Raw genomic sequence first — 16738 nt, 5'->3', positions numbered from 1 at the left:
CAAAGCTTAATAATCTAAGGAGTTGATTTGGCAGTTGTTTTCAATATGCCGTTTGCACTCACACGATAACAAGGTCTAACATGGACCTATCGTCCTTTCTAATCGGGGACTGGTTTAGACCTGGGATGCCAGGTTTGTGCATATTAATTATCAGGTAGAACAGAAAACTAGCAGTACTCCGGACCTCGTAGGGTATGATTTTAATGACCCTAGGTTAATACTATCTAAAATCACAGGAAAAAGTATCAGAGAGGGTCTGAAATTGTGTTTACTGTGATCCCAATCACTTCTATATTAAACCTCCTGGTGATAGAGAGCTAGCTCTGCAGACCAAATGACATGTTATGATGAGGACTCATGTAAAACCCAGACATTAACCACCATCACAACTGCATGGGAATTACAACCAGAGATCATGACTATTGTCACATGACCGAGACCTCAAACCATTTAAATTCAGTCCAAGGTCAAAACTTGAGCTGTTTATTATCTATTATCTATGCACAGTCACTTTACCTCTACCTACATGTACATATTATCTAAATTACCTTGACTGACCTCTAACCCCGCACATTGACTCAGTACTGGTCCCGTTGTATGTAGTCTCTTTATTGTTATTTTATTGTTGCTCTTGAATTTTTTTAATATAGTTTATTTAAGAAATATTACATTTTTATGAAAACTGCATTGTTGGTTAAGGGTTTGTAAGTAAGCATTTCACCGTAAAGTCTACACCTGTTGTATTCGGCGCATGTGACAAATAAAATTTGATTTGATTTTAACCATGACAAAGCAACACCTCAGACTCATGAGTCCATCCGCATCCTTTTCTAGTTTCTAGTTTTAATCCCTGCTACAATATCACATTATGTAAAAAAATAAAATACAATTTTGTTTCTAGTTTCTTGTGTTCAGAGAAAATAAGTAACTGAGATCAGGCAAATGTGTGACATATTCTACCCATAAAAGCCCAGAGTAATATGATATGCTAGGCTGGACTTCAGGACCTATAAGTGGACTCTTTATGAGACCTTTAATTCATACTGAGGGGAGGTTGGATAGATGTGCTTAGCTGGCAGAATTAAATATGCCATTCAGTTAATTAGAATACAGAAACGATTAACAATCTTATTTTTGGCTCTGTTCCACGATATGGGGCTTAGTTGAATCAGGAAAATGTTCATACATCCTGGACATTTTCCCATGTCAAAACAATTTCTCACAATATTGGTGTGGTCGACTCCATCAATACAGAGGCTAGCATATAAAAATGACTTCGAGCCAAAGAGAGCAGCTTTTATAAGTAATGGTATGTAGGCCTATGGTTTTCCATGTTTGATGTAAATTATGTCCAAAATAACCTGCAAATCTAGGTCCTTAATGTCCATCCTTTAGAACCTCATTTGCACTCACTGTACATAGACTTTTTGTTTTCTTTTGTTCTACTGTATTATTGACTGTATGTTTTGTTTATTCCATGTGTAACTCTGTGTTGTTGTATGTGTCGAATTGCTATGCTTGATCTTGGCCAGGTCGCAGTTGCAAATGAGAACTTGTTCTCAACTAGCCTACCTGGTTAAATAAAAGTGAAATAAAGAAAAAGATAGTCAGCATAAAATAGTTAGTGAAATATTGCGTACCAGCAGCCATATCATCTGTGCCGACCTATTATGTGCATGGAAATAAATAAACCAAATTAAGCAGAGATAAGCCTGTGTGAAAATAAGGACAAACTTCAAATATAAAGAAAAGACCACTATAATTCAAGTCAAGGCGTCACAAACCCCTTTTGCACAGGTTGTACATGACTGTTTTGCTGCTCTCCTGCTCACATAATGCCAAAGCCCACATCAAACTAAGTGAGAGAAGACCCCATTCATGAAAGGACAACAGTCATCATCTCTTCAAAAGATAGGCAGTTAATGTGCCACTCAGTCTAAAACATTCCAACAGAGCAATGGGCACCTAGCATTATAAAACTCTAATAAACATTGATTGCCCTGTCCTAGTCCCGTTCCCTAAGAATGCCTTCCACCTGCCAATGAATGACAAACTGCCCGGCGTGTAAAGATCGCCTTGTCATTGAAATAGTAAGTGGGTGTTGCATATAATTTTCCTATCACACATTGTACGCTACCAAAGCTCTCAGAACAGCAGCTGCCCTGACAACCCCCAATGTCTTAGGCACGTAAACAATAATGTGCGCTAGCAACGCTAAAAGGATTTCTGAACGCCGGAGACAGTAACCATTTTGTTGATGACCTCAAAACGCAGTGGGAGAGTGGCGTGATAATAAAGACTCACTCTGCTAGTGACAAGACAAATCAGTCCTGCAAAGATACAGGAAAAATTTGTATAGGCTCTAAGCTTAGTTTTTCACTGGTATGAGAAAGTGGTACACATGCAAGTCCCACTTGCATTTGCCATTAGGTGATGAATGGCAACAGTTATTTCTGTATACTACAGAAGCCTAAAATAAGAAACCGTTTCTATAATCTATTACAGAAATACTTTACACAGAGAGCAACAGTTGGAGATGTATTGCTGGAGACTACTGAAAATGTCTATGTTGAAAAATGTATTTTAATGTTACTTATTAGCACTAAAATGTTATGTTTTCAGACGTTAGCTCAAAGTACAGTAGGCCCGTTGCTACAGTAAAACCTTACCTATCATGTGGTCCTGACATGAAGTCTCAGGGTTGGGGTCCTCCTCATTCTCTCCTTGCAAGCTGATCTTCTGTGTCACAATGATGGTCTGGTGGGAAAAAATGAAGGATGAAGTGCATTTAACTTAACTTGGGTTCTCACAACATACACTACCGGTCAAAAGTTTTAGAACACCTACTCATTCAAGGGTTTTTCTTTATTTGTACAATTTTCTACATTGTAGAATAGTGAAGACCTCAAAACTATGAAATAGCACATATGGAATCATGTAGTAACCAAAAAAAGCGTTAAACAAATCAAAATATTTGCTTATATTTGAGATTCTTCAAATAGCCACCTTTGCCTTGATGACAGCTTTGCACACTCTTGGCATTCTCTCAACCAACTTGACCTGGAATGCATTTCCAACAGTCTTGAAGGAGTTCCCACATATGCTGAGCACTTGTTGGCTGCTTTTCCTTCACTTTGCGGTCCGACTCATCCCAAACCATCTCAATTGGGTTGAGGTTCAGGGGGATTGTTGGGGCCAGATCATCTGATGCAGCACTCCATCACTCTCCTTCTTGGTAAAATAGCCCTTTCACAGCCTGGAGGTGTGTTGAGTCATTGTCTGGTTGAAAAACAAATGATAGTCCCACAAAGCTCAAACCAGATGGGATGGTGTATCACTGCAGAATGCTGAGGTAGCCATGCTGGTTAAGTGTGCCTTGAATTCTAAATAAATCACAGACAGTGTCACCAGCAAAGCACCCCCACACCATAACACCTCCATGCTTTCCAGTGAGAAATACACATGCGGAGAGCATCCGTTCACCCACACCCCGTCTCACAAAGACATATCTCCATTTTGGACTCCAGACCAATGGACACATTTCCACCGGTCTAATGTCCATTACTCGTGTTTCTTGGCCCAAGCAAGTCTCTTCTTATTATTGGTGTCCTTTAGTAGTGGTTTCTTTGCAGCAATTCGACCATGAAGGCCTGATTCATACAGTCTCCTCTGAACAGTCGATGTTGAGATGTGTTTGTTACTTGAACTCTGTGAAGCATTTATTTGGGCTTCAATTTCTGAGGCTGGTAACTCTAATGAACTCTGGGTCTTCCATTCCTGTGGCGGTCCTCATGAGAGCCAGTGTCATCATAGCACTTGATGGTTTTTGTGACTGCACTTGAAGAAACTTTCAAAGTTCTTGAAATTTTCCATATTGACTGACCTTCATGTCTTAAAGTAATGATGGACTGTCATTTCTCTTTGCTTATTTGAGCTGTTCTTGCCATAATATGGACGCGGTCTATAACATAACTGATTGGCTCAAACGCATTAACTTCCTCAGGATTGGTGGGTGCACTGCATGACAGGTTGAACTTTTGTAGGCTAATACAATTAGCATGAGGTTGTAAAGTAACAAGAACATTTCCCAGGAAATAGACATATCTGATATTGGCAGAAAGCTTAAATTCTTGTTAATCTAACTGCACTGTCCAATTCACAGTAGCTATTACAGTGAAACAATACCATGCTATTGTTTGAGGAGAGTGCACAGTTTTGAACATGAAAAGTTATTAATAATCAAATTAGGCACATTTGGGTAGTCTTGATACAACATTTTGAACAGAAATGCAATGGTTCCTTGGATCAGTCTAAAACTTTGCACATACACTTCTGCCATTTAGTGGCCAAACTTTAAATTGCACCTGGGCTGGAATAATACATTATGGCCTTTCTCCTTGCATTTCAAAGATGGTACAAAAAAGATTGAAAAAAAAATTGTAGATTTTTTCTTTGTATTATCTTTTATCAGATCGAATGTGCTATATTCTCCTACATTCCTTTCACATGTCCACAAACTTCAAAGTGTTTCTTTTCAAATGGTACCAAGAATATGCATGTCCTTGCTTCAGGGCCTGAGCTACAGGCAGTTAGATTTGGGTATGTCATTTTAAGCGAAATTTTTTAAAAAAGGGGCCGATTTTTAAGAGGTTTTAAGAAGGAAAGAAATTCCACAAATTAACTTTTAAGAAGGCAAAACTGTTCATTGAAATGCATTCCAGGTGACTACCTCAAGAAGCTGGTTGAGAGAAAGCCAAGAGTGTGCAAAGCTGTCATCAAGGCAAAGGGTGGCTATTTGAAGAATCTCAAATATAAAATGTATTTTCATTTTTTTAATACTTTTTTTGGTAACTACATGATTCCAAATGTGTTATTTCATCGTTTTGATGTCTTCACTATTATTCTACAATGTAGAAAATAGTACAAATAAAGAAAAACCCTTGAATGAGTAGGTGTTCTGAAACTTTTGACCGGTAGTGTATAATATCAAGTTCTAAATCATGTTTATGACAAATTTGTTTAGGCATAATGACAGAACATTGAAATAAAGTTTTATTAAATGTGCCTCACAGCGTCATCAACAGATGGTATGTTATTTGTTGGAAAAATGGTAGGGGAGATTGGGGATTTCTTGTCCACTTTTAGGCTTTTGCTTATTGAAAATATTATTTGATTTAGATTAAATAATATTGTTATACAAACATACATATCTCAGCTACTATTACATACTGTAACTACGTTTCTAGAACATTTACAATTCAACCAAAAGTGGCAGGAGTGAAATGTTACAATTGACCCACTATGTGGGGTTAAATGTAACAGGGAAAGGGGGATACCTAGTCAGTTGTCCAACTGAATGTATTCAACTGAAATGTGTCTTCCGCATTTAACCCAATCCCTCTGAATCAGAGAGGTGCGGGAAGCTGCCTTAATCGACATCCACGTCTTCGGCGCCCGGGGAACAGTGAGTTAACTGCCTTGCTCAGGGGAAGAACGACAGTTTTGTACCGTGTCAGCTCGGGGATTCGATCCAGCAACCTTCCGGTTACTGCTACGGGGTTAAAAGTAACATTGTCTTCAATGTTAAAAATGAAGGGTAATTGAAACATTTTATATTTTTGAAACTGATATTTGGATGGTAATACACTCAATTGACAAATATTTCCATTTGATCTTTTAGGAATGTCATATCGACCAAAAACTCTAATTGTATGAAAATGAATATAACCTGTTTTATATTAGCATTCAAATGTGTAAATTGAACTTTTTATCTTAATTTTACTACAAAACATTATGTAAAGAAGTTACATTAACATAATGCTATAAAATGTATCAAAATCCCCCCCCCCCACATAGAAGCCTATACTAATTGGAATCTTGTGAGAAAATACAAATAATTATTGTCATCACCTATACAAATCAAAATACCCCATCTTACTGATAAAAAATACTATGTTTAGATACATGGAGAATGCTCCACAGGTCAAAACATTAAAAAAGAGAAGCGGAGGGTATATTTACTGAAGGGCCTCAAAACCAATTTTTTTGTCAATAAAACAAAAATGACTGATGCATTTAGGCATTTAGAGACACCACCGAAGCATTAGCACATTGCACAACAGCTTTCTAAGTGGTTTTTAATTTGAGTTATTAAGCTCTTACAACTGACCCCGTGTTCCATTTTTTTCCCAGTCTCCCTTACATCATTGTAATGTGCATCGCATTGTATTCATAATTGCTTTGCTGCTTGTGTGTGTATTCAATCTTTTGTATTGTGGCCTTAACATTCCTTGAATATCATTCACACAGATAATAACAGAACAAACTGCTAGTTCAAGGACATGTCTGGTATGATTCATAAACCACAAACAAGCAAAGTACAATTTTCTACGTGATAATACTTCATATACTTCTACGAAGCCAGACATCCAAAATAACAAACGCAGCTAAGCTAACACAGATGCAATAGCTGGCATATTCAGATAGAACATTATTGATATATATTCTGTGTTTCCCTTTAGCGCTTAAACAAAACAATAGTGGAAGACGATTCATCAATTCTTTAAGCGATGACTCAAAACAGAATCGACATACACCTTAGATTTACAGAAATTACTATTACATTTTCAGAGCCTCTTTCATAATATGTAGTTCTGTCAGGGGATGCAACAAGGTAATTGATCTAATATGGAGGTGGGCTAACAGAGTGTGATGTTGAAAAAGTGTTCTCCGAAGGTATAAAGGGGATTTGCAGGTCATAAACACTTATTTTCTTCTGTTGTATTTCTGTAGAGGGGAGATGGAGATGAAGCTGCAAGGATAGTATTAAACAGGCCTTTGTTGAATTGAGTGTCTGCGATAAGAGCCTCCTCTTCGCTATCAAAGTTCCCCATCAGCTGGATTGAATTTCCTGCATATTGCATGTGGACTCTTTATTTATTTCTCCCCCTCCCTTCCTTGCTCTCTCTCTCTCTGTCCCTGACAAAGAACAAATAATATCTTCTACAAGGTCAGAATTAGGTGGCATTCTAAGTCTTACAAATCCCATTTTTTCTATGCAAAGCTTAGTATGTGGTTCAACATTGGTAGCATATCTCCCAAGATGAAGTGCTTTAGTGAGAGAGAGAGAGAGAGAGAGAGAGAGAGACCCATGCAATATCCTGGAAGCCAAGCAATGTTTCATTACAGGACCCCTTGCTCACTCACAGCTGTATCGGAGCAGATCTCCATATCTCCCCTCATATCGCTGTTTCTCTTGGGGATGGAGATGCCAGGGAGAGATTCAGCGATGGAGTCGCCCTTCCTCACACTCCTGTATAGGAAACATGATTTGATACATTTTCTGTCAGTCTGCTTAACTGATTTCATATGAACCGTGCAGGTGGAAAGAGATCCCGGGTGATAAATTCCACTGTTCTCACTCAATACGGCCTCCATATACACTGAACAAAAATATAAACGCAACATGTAAAATGTTGGTCCCAAGTTTCATGAGCTGAAATAAAAAATACCAGAAATGTTACATATGCACACTAGCTTACTTCTATCCAATTTTATGCAAATATTTGTTTACATCCCTGATAGTGAGCATTTCTCCTTTTCAAAGCTAATTCATCCACCTGACAGGTGTGGCATATCAAGAAGTTGATTAAACAGCATGATCATTACACAGGTGTTGGGGACAATAAAAGGCCACTCTAAAATGTGCTGTTTTGTCACACAAGACAATTCCACATGTTGTGGAATGTTTTGAAGGAGCATGCAATTGGCATGCTGACTGCAGGAATGTCCACCAGAGCTGTTGCCAGAGAATTGAACGTTAATTTCTCTACCATAAGCCGCCTCCAACGTCATTATAGAGAAACAAATTCTGATTGGCTGGGCCTGGCTCCCCAGTGCCCCGCCAAGTCATGTGAAATCCATTGATTAGGGTTTAGTTCATTTATTTAAATTGACTGATTTCCTTATATGAACTGTAACTCAGTAAAATAGTTGAAATTGTTGCATGTTGCATTTATCTTTTTGTTGAGTATAGCTATCCCCCTACCGTAGGATCTGAAATAACCTCTTTTTAACTGCTCTTCCCGACTCCAGTCTCATTGAGTGATAAATGTTTGTAACTACTCTTGATAAAATCTGTCAGCTGAGATTTTAGGTATTATATCAATTTATGGGAGGAGGGGTAATTCTGTACTCTTCCAGCCAAGATAGCTCAGGGCTGACAGTGTATCTAGATTCCAGGCTAGGAAGTGCTAATGTTCACTCAAGTAGAACCATAACTCAAAGAGACAGCTGGTGTTGCTGTTGTTTAGCTGTGTGTGTTTTTGTCTCTTTACATGCATGCATAATGTAGCAAGACTTGTGTTTTACAGCAGCATGAACACTGGGAGAAATGCTAAAACGACAATCCGCAATCATTTCGGCATCAAAGGAGACAAGTTACCTAATGAGTGTTCTTTTTCCTGATCAAATCACTGTAGTTTTTGGGAGGTTTTTACCTATGACTAATTATGCAAATGTACTTGAAATATTTGACAAATCACATTTTATGAAAGTTGCTACGGTAATACCAACCTTCCAAGAAGCTCTTTCATGAACTGGTCTTTCCCAATGTAGTTTGTAGAACACTGGATCTGATTGGCTATTTGTCCCATCTGAATATTGCAATGATCCAAGATCGAGCTCAGCTTGTTCTCCGACAGCGTCAGCTCTGGACTCTTTTCAAACTGGCTGTCGATTTTTTTCTTGTCCTTCTTTTTGTCTGATTTCATCTGTTTGCCTCCTAGCACAGATCCGATCTTCAGCTCTTGTTTCTCATCTTTCTCTTTCGGGGAGGTGGCGTCTGATTTCTTTCCATTCAAGGCTGGCAGCTTGCTTTTACGCAGGCCGAACCAGTTGGCCAGAGACGGGCCGGTCTTCTGCTTGGTCTCCGATGCTATTACCTTCTCTTGACCCTGACCTTTCTGGATATTCTCCTCAATCCCCATCATGACCTTCTCCTCGATGGTGCAGACTGTGGGGCTCACTGGTTGTTCTCCCTCATCGATTGCCTCTTGGGAACAGCCTGCCTGGACTTTGACACTCCTTGTGAGGTCTAGTTTGCTGGGGCTGAGCACTTTCCCACCCTTTGTTGTGGCCTCCGGGCTATAGACAGGAGAGGCCGGCAACTCAAATGGAGGATGAGATGCGACCTTCTTGGGATTTCGGGAGTTCTTCAAGCCGATCCGGTCGGCGAGGGGTAAGCTACGCACTTCTTTTTGAGGTGGAGCCGTGACGCTCTCCCCCTTTGTGGTGCTCCGTGGCCCTTCACCGGTGAATCCCGATTTGGAGGCTCTCTCCGGAAGACCCTGGTGGCTGTTTGAGCCTGTCATACCTCCGTAGTGGCTCAGCCTGTGGCTGGGGCAATGGACTGGACTTTCCCCAGATCCACTACTGGGTTTAATCTGTAAACCCTCAACAAACGAGCTCTGCCTTGTTAACGAGTTCCCCCTCTCTCCAGAGTTGGTGATGATCTGGGTTCGAATCTTCACATGTCCGTCCAACATGCTGATGTTGGGTTTTTCCATGTAGTGGGTGCTGAAACTCTGGCTGCGCGCTTTCGCCCCATTCATCCCCAGGACAGGCTTTAGGTGAGGTTTGGTCGTGACAGATGTGGACCTCTTGAACAGTCTACTGTCACATTCCGACTTGTCACCAACCCCCTGCTCTGCTAACTCAGAGGTGTGTTCCTCCTCTTCCTGAATGATGCACTGGACCTCACCCTTAGTCTCTATGATGGAAGTCATGGCTAATGAATCAACATACACTGCCTGAAAACTGTCACACGGGACGAAAGCATTTGAAGTCACAGTCTCTTTGGAGACCGAGTTGATGTGTTCCTTCTCTTGCTTTCCTGGTATCGTGGTGGAGCCTTTCTGCAGTGAAGGGGGCGATTTCACAAAAGCTTTGAAGCCCATAGGAATGCGTGTCTTTGACGCTTTTTCACAGGAATTTTGAGTGCTAGTTCCACAGACAGGTGGGATTGCTACAGCCTGGGGAGGTTGAGTCATACTACTGTGAGGTTCTGTTGGACACTGAGGGTGGCCCTGCAGAGTTACAGGAAAACTACTAGAGGACTTATACGACATAGAATGTCTACTGTCATTGGTACCTTTCTTACTTGTAAATGTGCTTTGAAGCGAAGAGCCACGTTGAGAGTTGTATAAGGGAGGAGGAACATTCTTTGAGCTTTTAGGTGCGTTTTCAGGGTGATCAGGCACATGCCCTGAGGCTGAGGAGGGGAGGTAGAGTTTTGTGGGGACCCGTTTCGAAGTGCCTTTAGAGGGGGTCTCATTTGAAGCAGGGTGCTGCTGGCTCGACTTGTCCAACAGTTTCTGAGGTGCGATTGCGGTACCGTAGCCTGCGTCCAGGTCTGTGGTATCTTGCCCCTTGTAGGGTGGTGGTGGTAATAAATGTTTCATATTTGGTACAGGCGGGGGGTGATAACTCGGGGGTGGCCCCCTCACAGTTGTCGGCGTGGATGGTTGAGCCCCTGGCTTTAGTGCTTGAGGTGACCCATCGTAGTTTGGTCTGATAAGTAAGGAGGTGGTGCGGCCAGGGGCCGGGGGAGGAGACGGGGACCTGAGTTCAGTTTTGCTGCTGGCTTCACAGTGTCTGTCTCTGGTTGGCTGTTCCCTGTAGTCAACGTGGTCCAAATGCCTTCTTGGGAGGTGTGGGGAGCCGGTTGGAACACTAGATGAGGAGCCCTTTGTCCAGTCATTCCTGCCAGGAAACTTGTTGATCACTGCCTTGGGGCTTGTAGTGCAGCCTGGAGCTTTGATGAACCTGGACATCTTGACCAGAGGAGAAGAAGGGGACTTTGACTCCTGAGCTGTGAATCCGGAGGTTGGGCCACTGTTGCTTGTTTCCGTGGTGGAGACCTTAGAAACCTTCAGTGGAGATCCTTTCCCCCGGCTGCTGGGGATCTTTGAGCTGATGGCCTTGGGGCTGGTGGAAGCATTGTTCATGGGAGGGACAGAGTGGCCTTTATTGGATCGATTGGAAGGTGGCTTTATCAATTTCCGCAGTGGAGTGACGTGCATTTGCAGCCTCTCTGGGCTTCCTTCCCTACTATTGCTGCCGTTGTTGCCTACTTTCTGACGAATGGGCCTATCATGAGGCGACAGTGCTGCATACTCAGCAACCCCATTTTCCTTCCTCCCAGGAATCTCTTTCCGAGCCCCAGCACCCAAAGAGGACTGCTGAGCACTGAGTTCAATGGGCTGTCCGTCTGCATCGAATATAGCCATGATACTCTCCTCAGACTGGGTGTTAGCCCCCTTTTGTTCCTTGATTAGGCTGTAAGGCCTGGGCCTTCCGTCAGCAGACTGAGTACGGCCAGGTTCCCTCCTCAAGCATTGTACGGGAAGCAGCTTGTCAGAATCTCTTGAGAGCCTCTTGATGTCCTTCTGCAGTTGCTCAGCTCTCCGGCTAACAGGCAGCCGGTGGTCGCTGACCTCAGAGTGCAGATCCTCAGGGTCGGTGTCTGAGAGGTGGAGGGGACATTCAGCCTCTGTGGGGCTGATGTCAAAGTGCAACAGGGAGGGGTTTAGAACAGCCGAGGTCCGCCCCCCGGAGAGGAAATTGTTGATGAAGCTTTTGAGTTTTTCTGGCTGCTCCTTGGAGTTATAGCTGGGCGGGTTCGTCATACCCTTGCTGCAGTTACTATCCCCTACTACGCCACTGTCCTGCAGCCCGTCCCAGCTACACACACTGTCCGAGACGCTGTGCGACAGCTTCCTGAAGTACATCCAGCCTCCGTCCTTACTGGGGACGCAGTCTCGTCTGCAGTACGCCGAATGTAGCGACTCGTCGTCCGCATCATCAGAGTCATACACAAACTTTTTGCCCCCCACCCCTGAGACAGTGGTCCTTCCCACATAAGTGGGCTTGGAGATTCCCTTGCTCCCACTCTTAATCCCCAGAGAGTAGATACCCTCATTAGAGTTCATGCAGTCCTTGTCGCCCGACTTGGAGACCCAGGAGGATGAGGAGCCTTTTGGTTTTCTCCTCTGGAGCTTCCGCAGGCCTTCTAGGATGTGGCTCTCTTTCCTCCTCATGGGGAGCTGCTCCTCCAGGGGGGCGCAGATGTTCCCGGGGGCCGAGGAACCCAGGCTCAACCTTTTCTCCCACGTCAGAGAGGACTGCAGGAGAAATATAGAGAGACAGAAGTTATTAGAAAACTCAGAGAGGACAGAGGGAGATTGAGAGACAGACACATCATTCAAAAATTCAGCTAAATTGAGCTGTGCAACAGCAATCCAAGCATGAACATAAGGGTGTTCAAGCACCTGTAGTACTTCTCAGAGGATTTGTGATCATGGCCCACACTCAATCTAAACAACAGAGTTGGTTGTGGAGTCATATGATTAATTTGTTGAGCTGTTACTCAGTCTGCAATTTGTTTTACTTCCTTTCACATGGTCTAATGGAGATACTAAGCCCTTTGGGTTATGTCTCAAGCTAAATATTTAATGCTTTGATTAAAAAAAAAAAAAATGAAATAACACATATGGAATCCTGTAGTAACCAAAAAGGTGTTAACCAAAATATATTTTATATTTGAGATTCTTCAAAGCATCCACCCTTTGCACACTCTTGGCATTCTCTCAACCAGCTTCGTGAGGTAGTCACCTGGAATGCATTTCAATTAACAGGTGTGTCTTCTTAAAAGTTAATTTGTGGAATTTCTTTCCTTCTTTAATGCATTTTAGCCAATCAGTTGTGTTGTGACAAAGTAGGGGTGGTATACAGAAGATAGCCCTATTTGGTAAAAGACCAAGTCCATATTATGACAAGAACAGCTCAAATAATCAAAGAGAAATGACAGTCCATCATTACTTTAAGACATGAAGGTCAGCCAATATGGAACATTTCAAGAACTTTGAAAGTTTCTTCAAGTGCAGTCGCAAAAACCATCAAGCACTATGATGAAACTGGCTCTCAAGAGGACCGCCACAGGAATGGAAGACCCAGAGTTACCTCTGCTGCAGAGGATAAGTTCATCAGAGTTACCAGCCTCAGAAATTGCAGCCCAAATAAATGCTTCACAGAGTTCAAGTAACAGACACATCTCAACATTGACTGTTCAGAGGAGACTGTATAAATCAAGGCTTCGTGGTCAAATTGCTGCAAGAAAACTACTAAAGGACACCAATAAGTAGAAAAGACTTGCTTGGGTCAAGAAACACGAGTAATGGACATTAGATGGGTGGAAATTTGTCCTCTGGTTTGGAGTCCAAATTGGAGATTTTTGGTTTCAACCGCCATGTCTTTGTGAGACGCGGTGTGGGTGAATGGATGATCTCTGTATGTGTATATCCCACCGTAAAGAATGGAGGAGGAGGTGTTATGGTGTAGGGGTGCTTTGTTGGTGACACTGTCAGTGATTTATTTAGAATTCAAGGCACACTTAACAAGCATGGCTACCTCAGCGATACGCCATCCCATCTGGTTTGGGCTTTGTGGGACTATCATTTGTTTTTCAACTGGACAATGGCCCAACACACCTCAAGGCTGTGTAAAGGCTATTTTACCAAGAAGGAGAGTGATGGAGTGCTGCATCAGATGACCTGGCCCCCACAATCCCCCGAACCTCAACCAAATTGAGATGGTTTGGGATGAGTCAGACCTCAGAGTGTAGGAAAAGCAGCCAATAAGTGCTCAGCATATGTGGAAACTCCTTCAAGACTACTGAAAAAGCATTCCAGATTAAGCTGGTTGAGAGAATGCCAAGAGTGTGCAAAGCTGTCATCAAGGCAAAGGTGACTATTTGAAGAATCTCAAATATGAAATATATTTTGGTTTTTTGGTTACTACAGGATTCCATATGTGTTATTTCATAGTTTTGATGTCTTCACTACGTAGAAAATAGTAAAATAAAGAAAACCCTTGTACGAGTAGGTGTTCTAAAACTTTTGACCGGTATTGTTCAGCTATGTGTTACTTCAAATTTTTTTTCAGCTGATTGAAACCCCACATTGATAAAGTTCATAAATGAGAGCGACAGAGACAAAAAAAAATAGAGAGAGACAGAGACCGACACACACACAGAGACAGAGTGAGCAGAGGTTGGTCTGGTCATCGTACCATTTTCCCACAGGAGCGTCCTTCATTCCAGGTGTAGGAGCCACTGGAGTATTCACTGCAGGCGCTAGACAGGGACAGCTCGCTGCTGCTACAGCTGCTGCGTGGGTAGACTGGCGCTTGCACCGTCAGACTCAGCTGGCTCAGACACTTGGCCACAGGAAGTCCCACCTTTCCGTTCAGTTGGACATCCTGCAGGATGGATTCCAAAGACACCATTAGTCATGATTTAGTGCCACATACATTAATGAGTCTGGATAAAGGGGATTAAGGTAGAGAAGGTAGAGACAATTATGAGAGATGCAGGAAAACACTACAAAAACTCTGATTAACAAGCCTTACTTCAGCTTCTCAGTCTAGAAGCTATAGAGTTGGGTCTGGACCCATACAGCGTGTTATATTGTATTTTAACTGAAAGGCTTTCCCCATCACTCTCCAGTGTTTATGTCTTGAATGGCTTCAAATCTAGTCTGGGACATAGACACAGGGCTGATGCCAGGGGAGGAGCATGGCTAAGGTTAGGAGCTAGGGGTGACAGCTGATGGGCTCCAGTGAAAGCCAATTATCTAGGGAGATAAGGGAACAGCTGGAGGACAGGTGGCAGGGGTGAACAGGGCCGAGCGGGTTGGCTCGTGTCACAGAGAGCTTCACAGGGTCATATGAGATGGTAATGATGTCAGAAGGTAAGAATATGGCCGGAAATCTATGACTATGCAATATTGAGTCGCTGGTGCATTTTACAAGGCTGTCTAAACACACACACCGCTATTGTCTTTGTACATTCATGTAAAAAAAAACTGGGTCTTTTGCATGTCTATTGACTGTTTTAAGTTAGATTACCGGTGGCTGATAATTTATGTGTGAGACTTTCTGGGGTTTTCAGTATTCCTGTAAAGTGTTACGAAAGCTACTGCTTCGACTCTGTAATTAGCCAGTGAGATGCAAATGATCAATCATACTTTCAGAAGCAATCTCCCCAACAGATGTTTTCTGCATCAGTCCTATTCCACAATTCTGTCCAAACAAATGTCGATTCAGAATTCTAATCAACTGTTCAGTCAGAGAGATAATAGGAAGCGAACTAATTGCCCCAGGAAATCTGTACCAATCTGTACTGCAAGTATATCACATTTGCGCGGCTTCTTTTCCCTAACTCGTTACCTTGTCGCAAACACATGAATACATTAACAGATTTCAACATTATTACACCATACATTTTTCACAATTTTTTTTCTCCACTTTTCTATACTATATATGAAGGTTTATCAGGTTGGGCCCTCAAGGAGTAAAAGGACACAAGACCAGAGTGAATTCATTTTAAGACCTTAATACATAATATATAACATGACTAATGTTCTACACTATCCCGCAGACTCATTTTTACTGAAGACGAGCCTCAATCGATGGTCCTCTGGTAATATGACAAGGATTTATACCTTTAAGAACGTGATACTGCCAACTCTGCTTGCCGAGAACAGCAGATCAAATCCCCAAATAGTTAGATCTGGTATTTTAATCCTCCCTAATGATTCCTCTGGGCTATACGTCAGTTCTGATGCCTGGACAATACATATGGGTGAGGCTGGGGGGAAAAGAACATGCCATTGGTTTGTTTTCCATCAATCTTACATGAGGTGGAGAGTCAGTGTTCCTGGATAGCAGGAAGCTTTTGCTCCTCTCCGGCTCCAGGAGGAGATCAGAGGCAGACAAATCCATGATCCGAGAGTGGAGTTTCTGAAAGGACAAGAAAGCACAAGGTCTTACTGAATGTCTCTACTACATACATAAATATATCAACTACATAGACAAGGCATTTGACACATTCGACTGTACAGAAGAATGTGGCAAACAAACAACTATATTATATTGCATGCTATTTTGCATTTCATATTGTTGTTCTGTATCAATCCCACCTTTCCAGTAGTAGATTAATGAATACACAATAGAAAGTCTACCATCAAACATAAATCATTTTCATTCAAATCTCACAACGAAAAAACAACAAAAAACACATTTGAGCAGGTCGCAAAAACGCTTTGGTTCAGCCGTACTTTCCCAGGGCTTGAAAGTAAACCTCTTTCTCCCTCCACTGAGATCGTATGCAGGGCACTCTTCAATAGTCTTAGACTCAATGTCATTAATGTCATCTGTTAAGAATAATTCATGTGAATGGGAAATAATTGCATTGGGGAGCGAGGGATTCCTTTGATTTTTGTATTCATATTCAAACACTATTTTGCGATCCATTACTTTCTTTGGTTTCTGTTCACAGGGGAAGGATACAAAACCAAATACATTTTCACATATTAATCCTCCAACCTAATTACTGCCCGGTTCCCCGTGCTCGGATCTACTTAACGGCAAACGTGCTGTAACAAAACACTCGATTTATGCCACATTCCCCTCCAAAGGCAACTTTAATGCTCGTTGAGGGAGGATATTTTCTCCTGCGCTATCTATTTTAATTTCTCCATCTCGATAATGAAATACAATTGCCAGATTCCTGTACTCTGCACTAACTTTCCTTCCCGTGCTGTGTACGCCCAATCTACATCAACATAACCGCCAGAAGGATTTCACGCTGCCGTCGTTGCAGCGATGAGAGTCACCGTGT

General features: G+C 42.1%; 1 protein-coding gene across 7 annotated transcripts in view; it reads right to left on the bottom strand.

Moving 5' to 3' along the window:
• Positions 1 to 16738, bottom strand: part of LOC106574435 (nck-associated protein 5) — a 165823-nt gene that overhangs the window by 15959 nt on the left and 133126 nt on the right. For all 7 annotated transcript variants that reach the window (XM_045697634.1, XM_045697633.1, XM_014150324.2 and 4 more), the window contains 5 exons: positions 15754 to 15858; positions 14128 to 14316; positions 8575 to 12182; positions 7207 to 7312; positions 2670 to 2757 (listed from right to left, as the gene is read on the bottom strand). In XM_045697634.1, the coding sequence (XP_045553590.1) occupies positions 2670 to 2757; positions 7207 to 7312; positions 8575 to 12182; positions 14128 to 14316; positions 15754 to 15858 (4096 nt within the window). The remainder of the gene's footprint in view (positions 1 to 2669; positions 2758 to 7206; positions 7313 to 8574; positions 12183 to 14127; positions 14317 to 15753; positions 15859 to 16738) is intronic.

The sequence above is a fragment of the Salmo salar genome, chromosome ssa16 (genome assembly GCF_905237065.1).
Source record: "Salmo salar chromosome ssa16, Ssal_v3.1, whole genome shotgun sequence".
Classification (NCBI taxonomy): Eukaryota; Metazoa; Chordata; class Actinopteri; order Salmoniformes; family Salmonidae; genus Salmo; species Salmo salar.
Note: the sequence above shows the minus strand (reverse complement) of the source record. Positions and strands in the feature narration are given on the sequence as shown.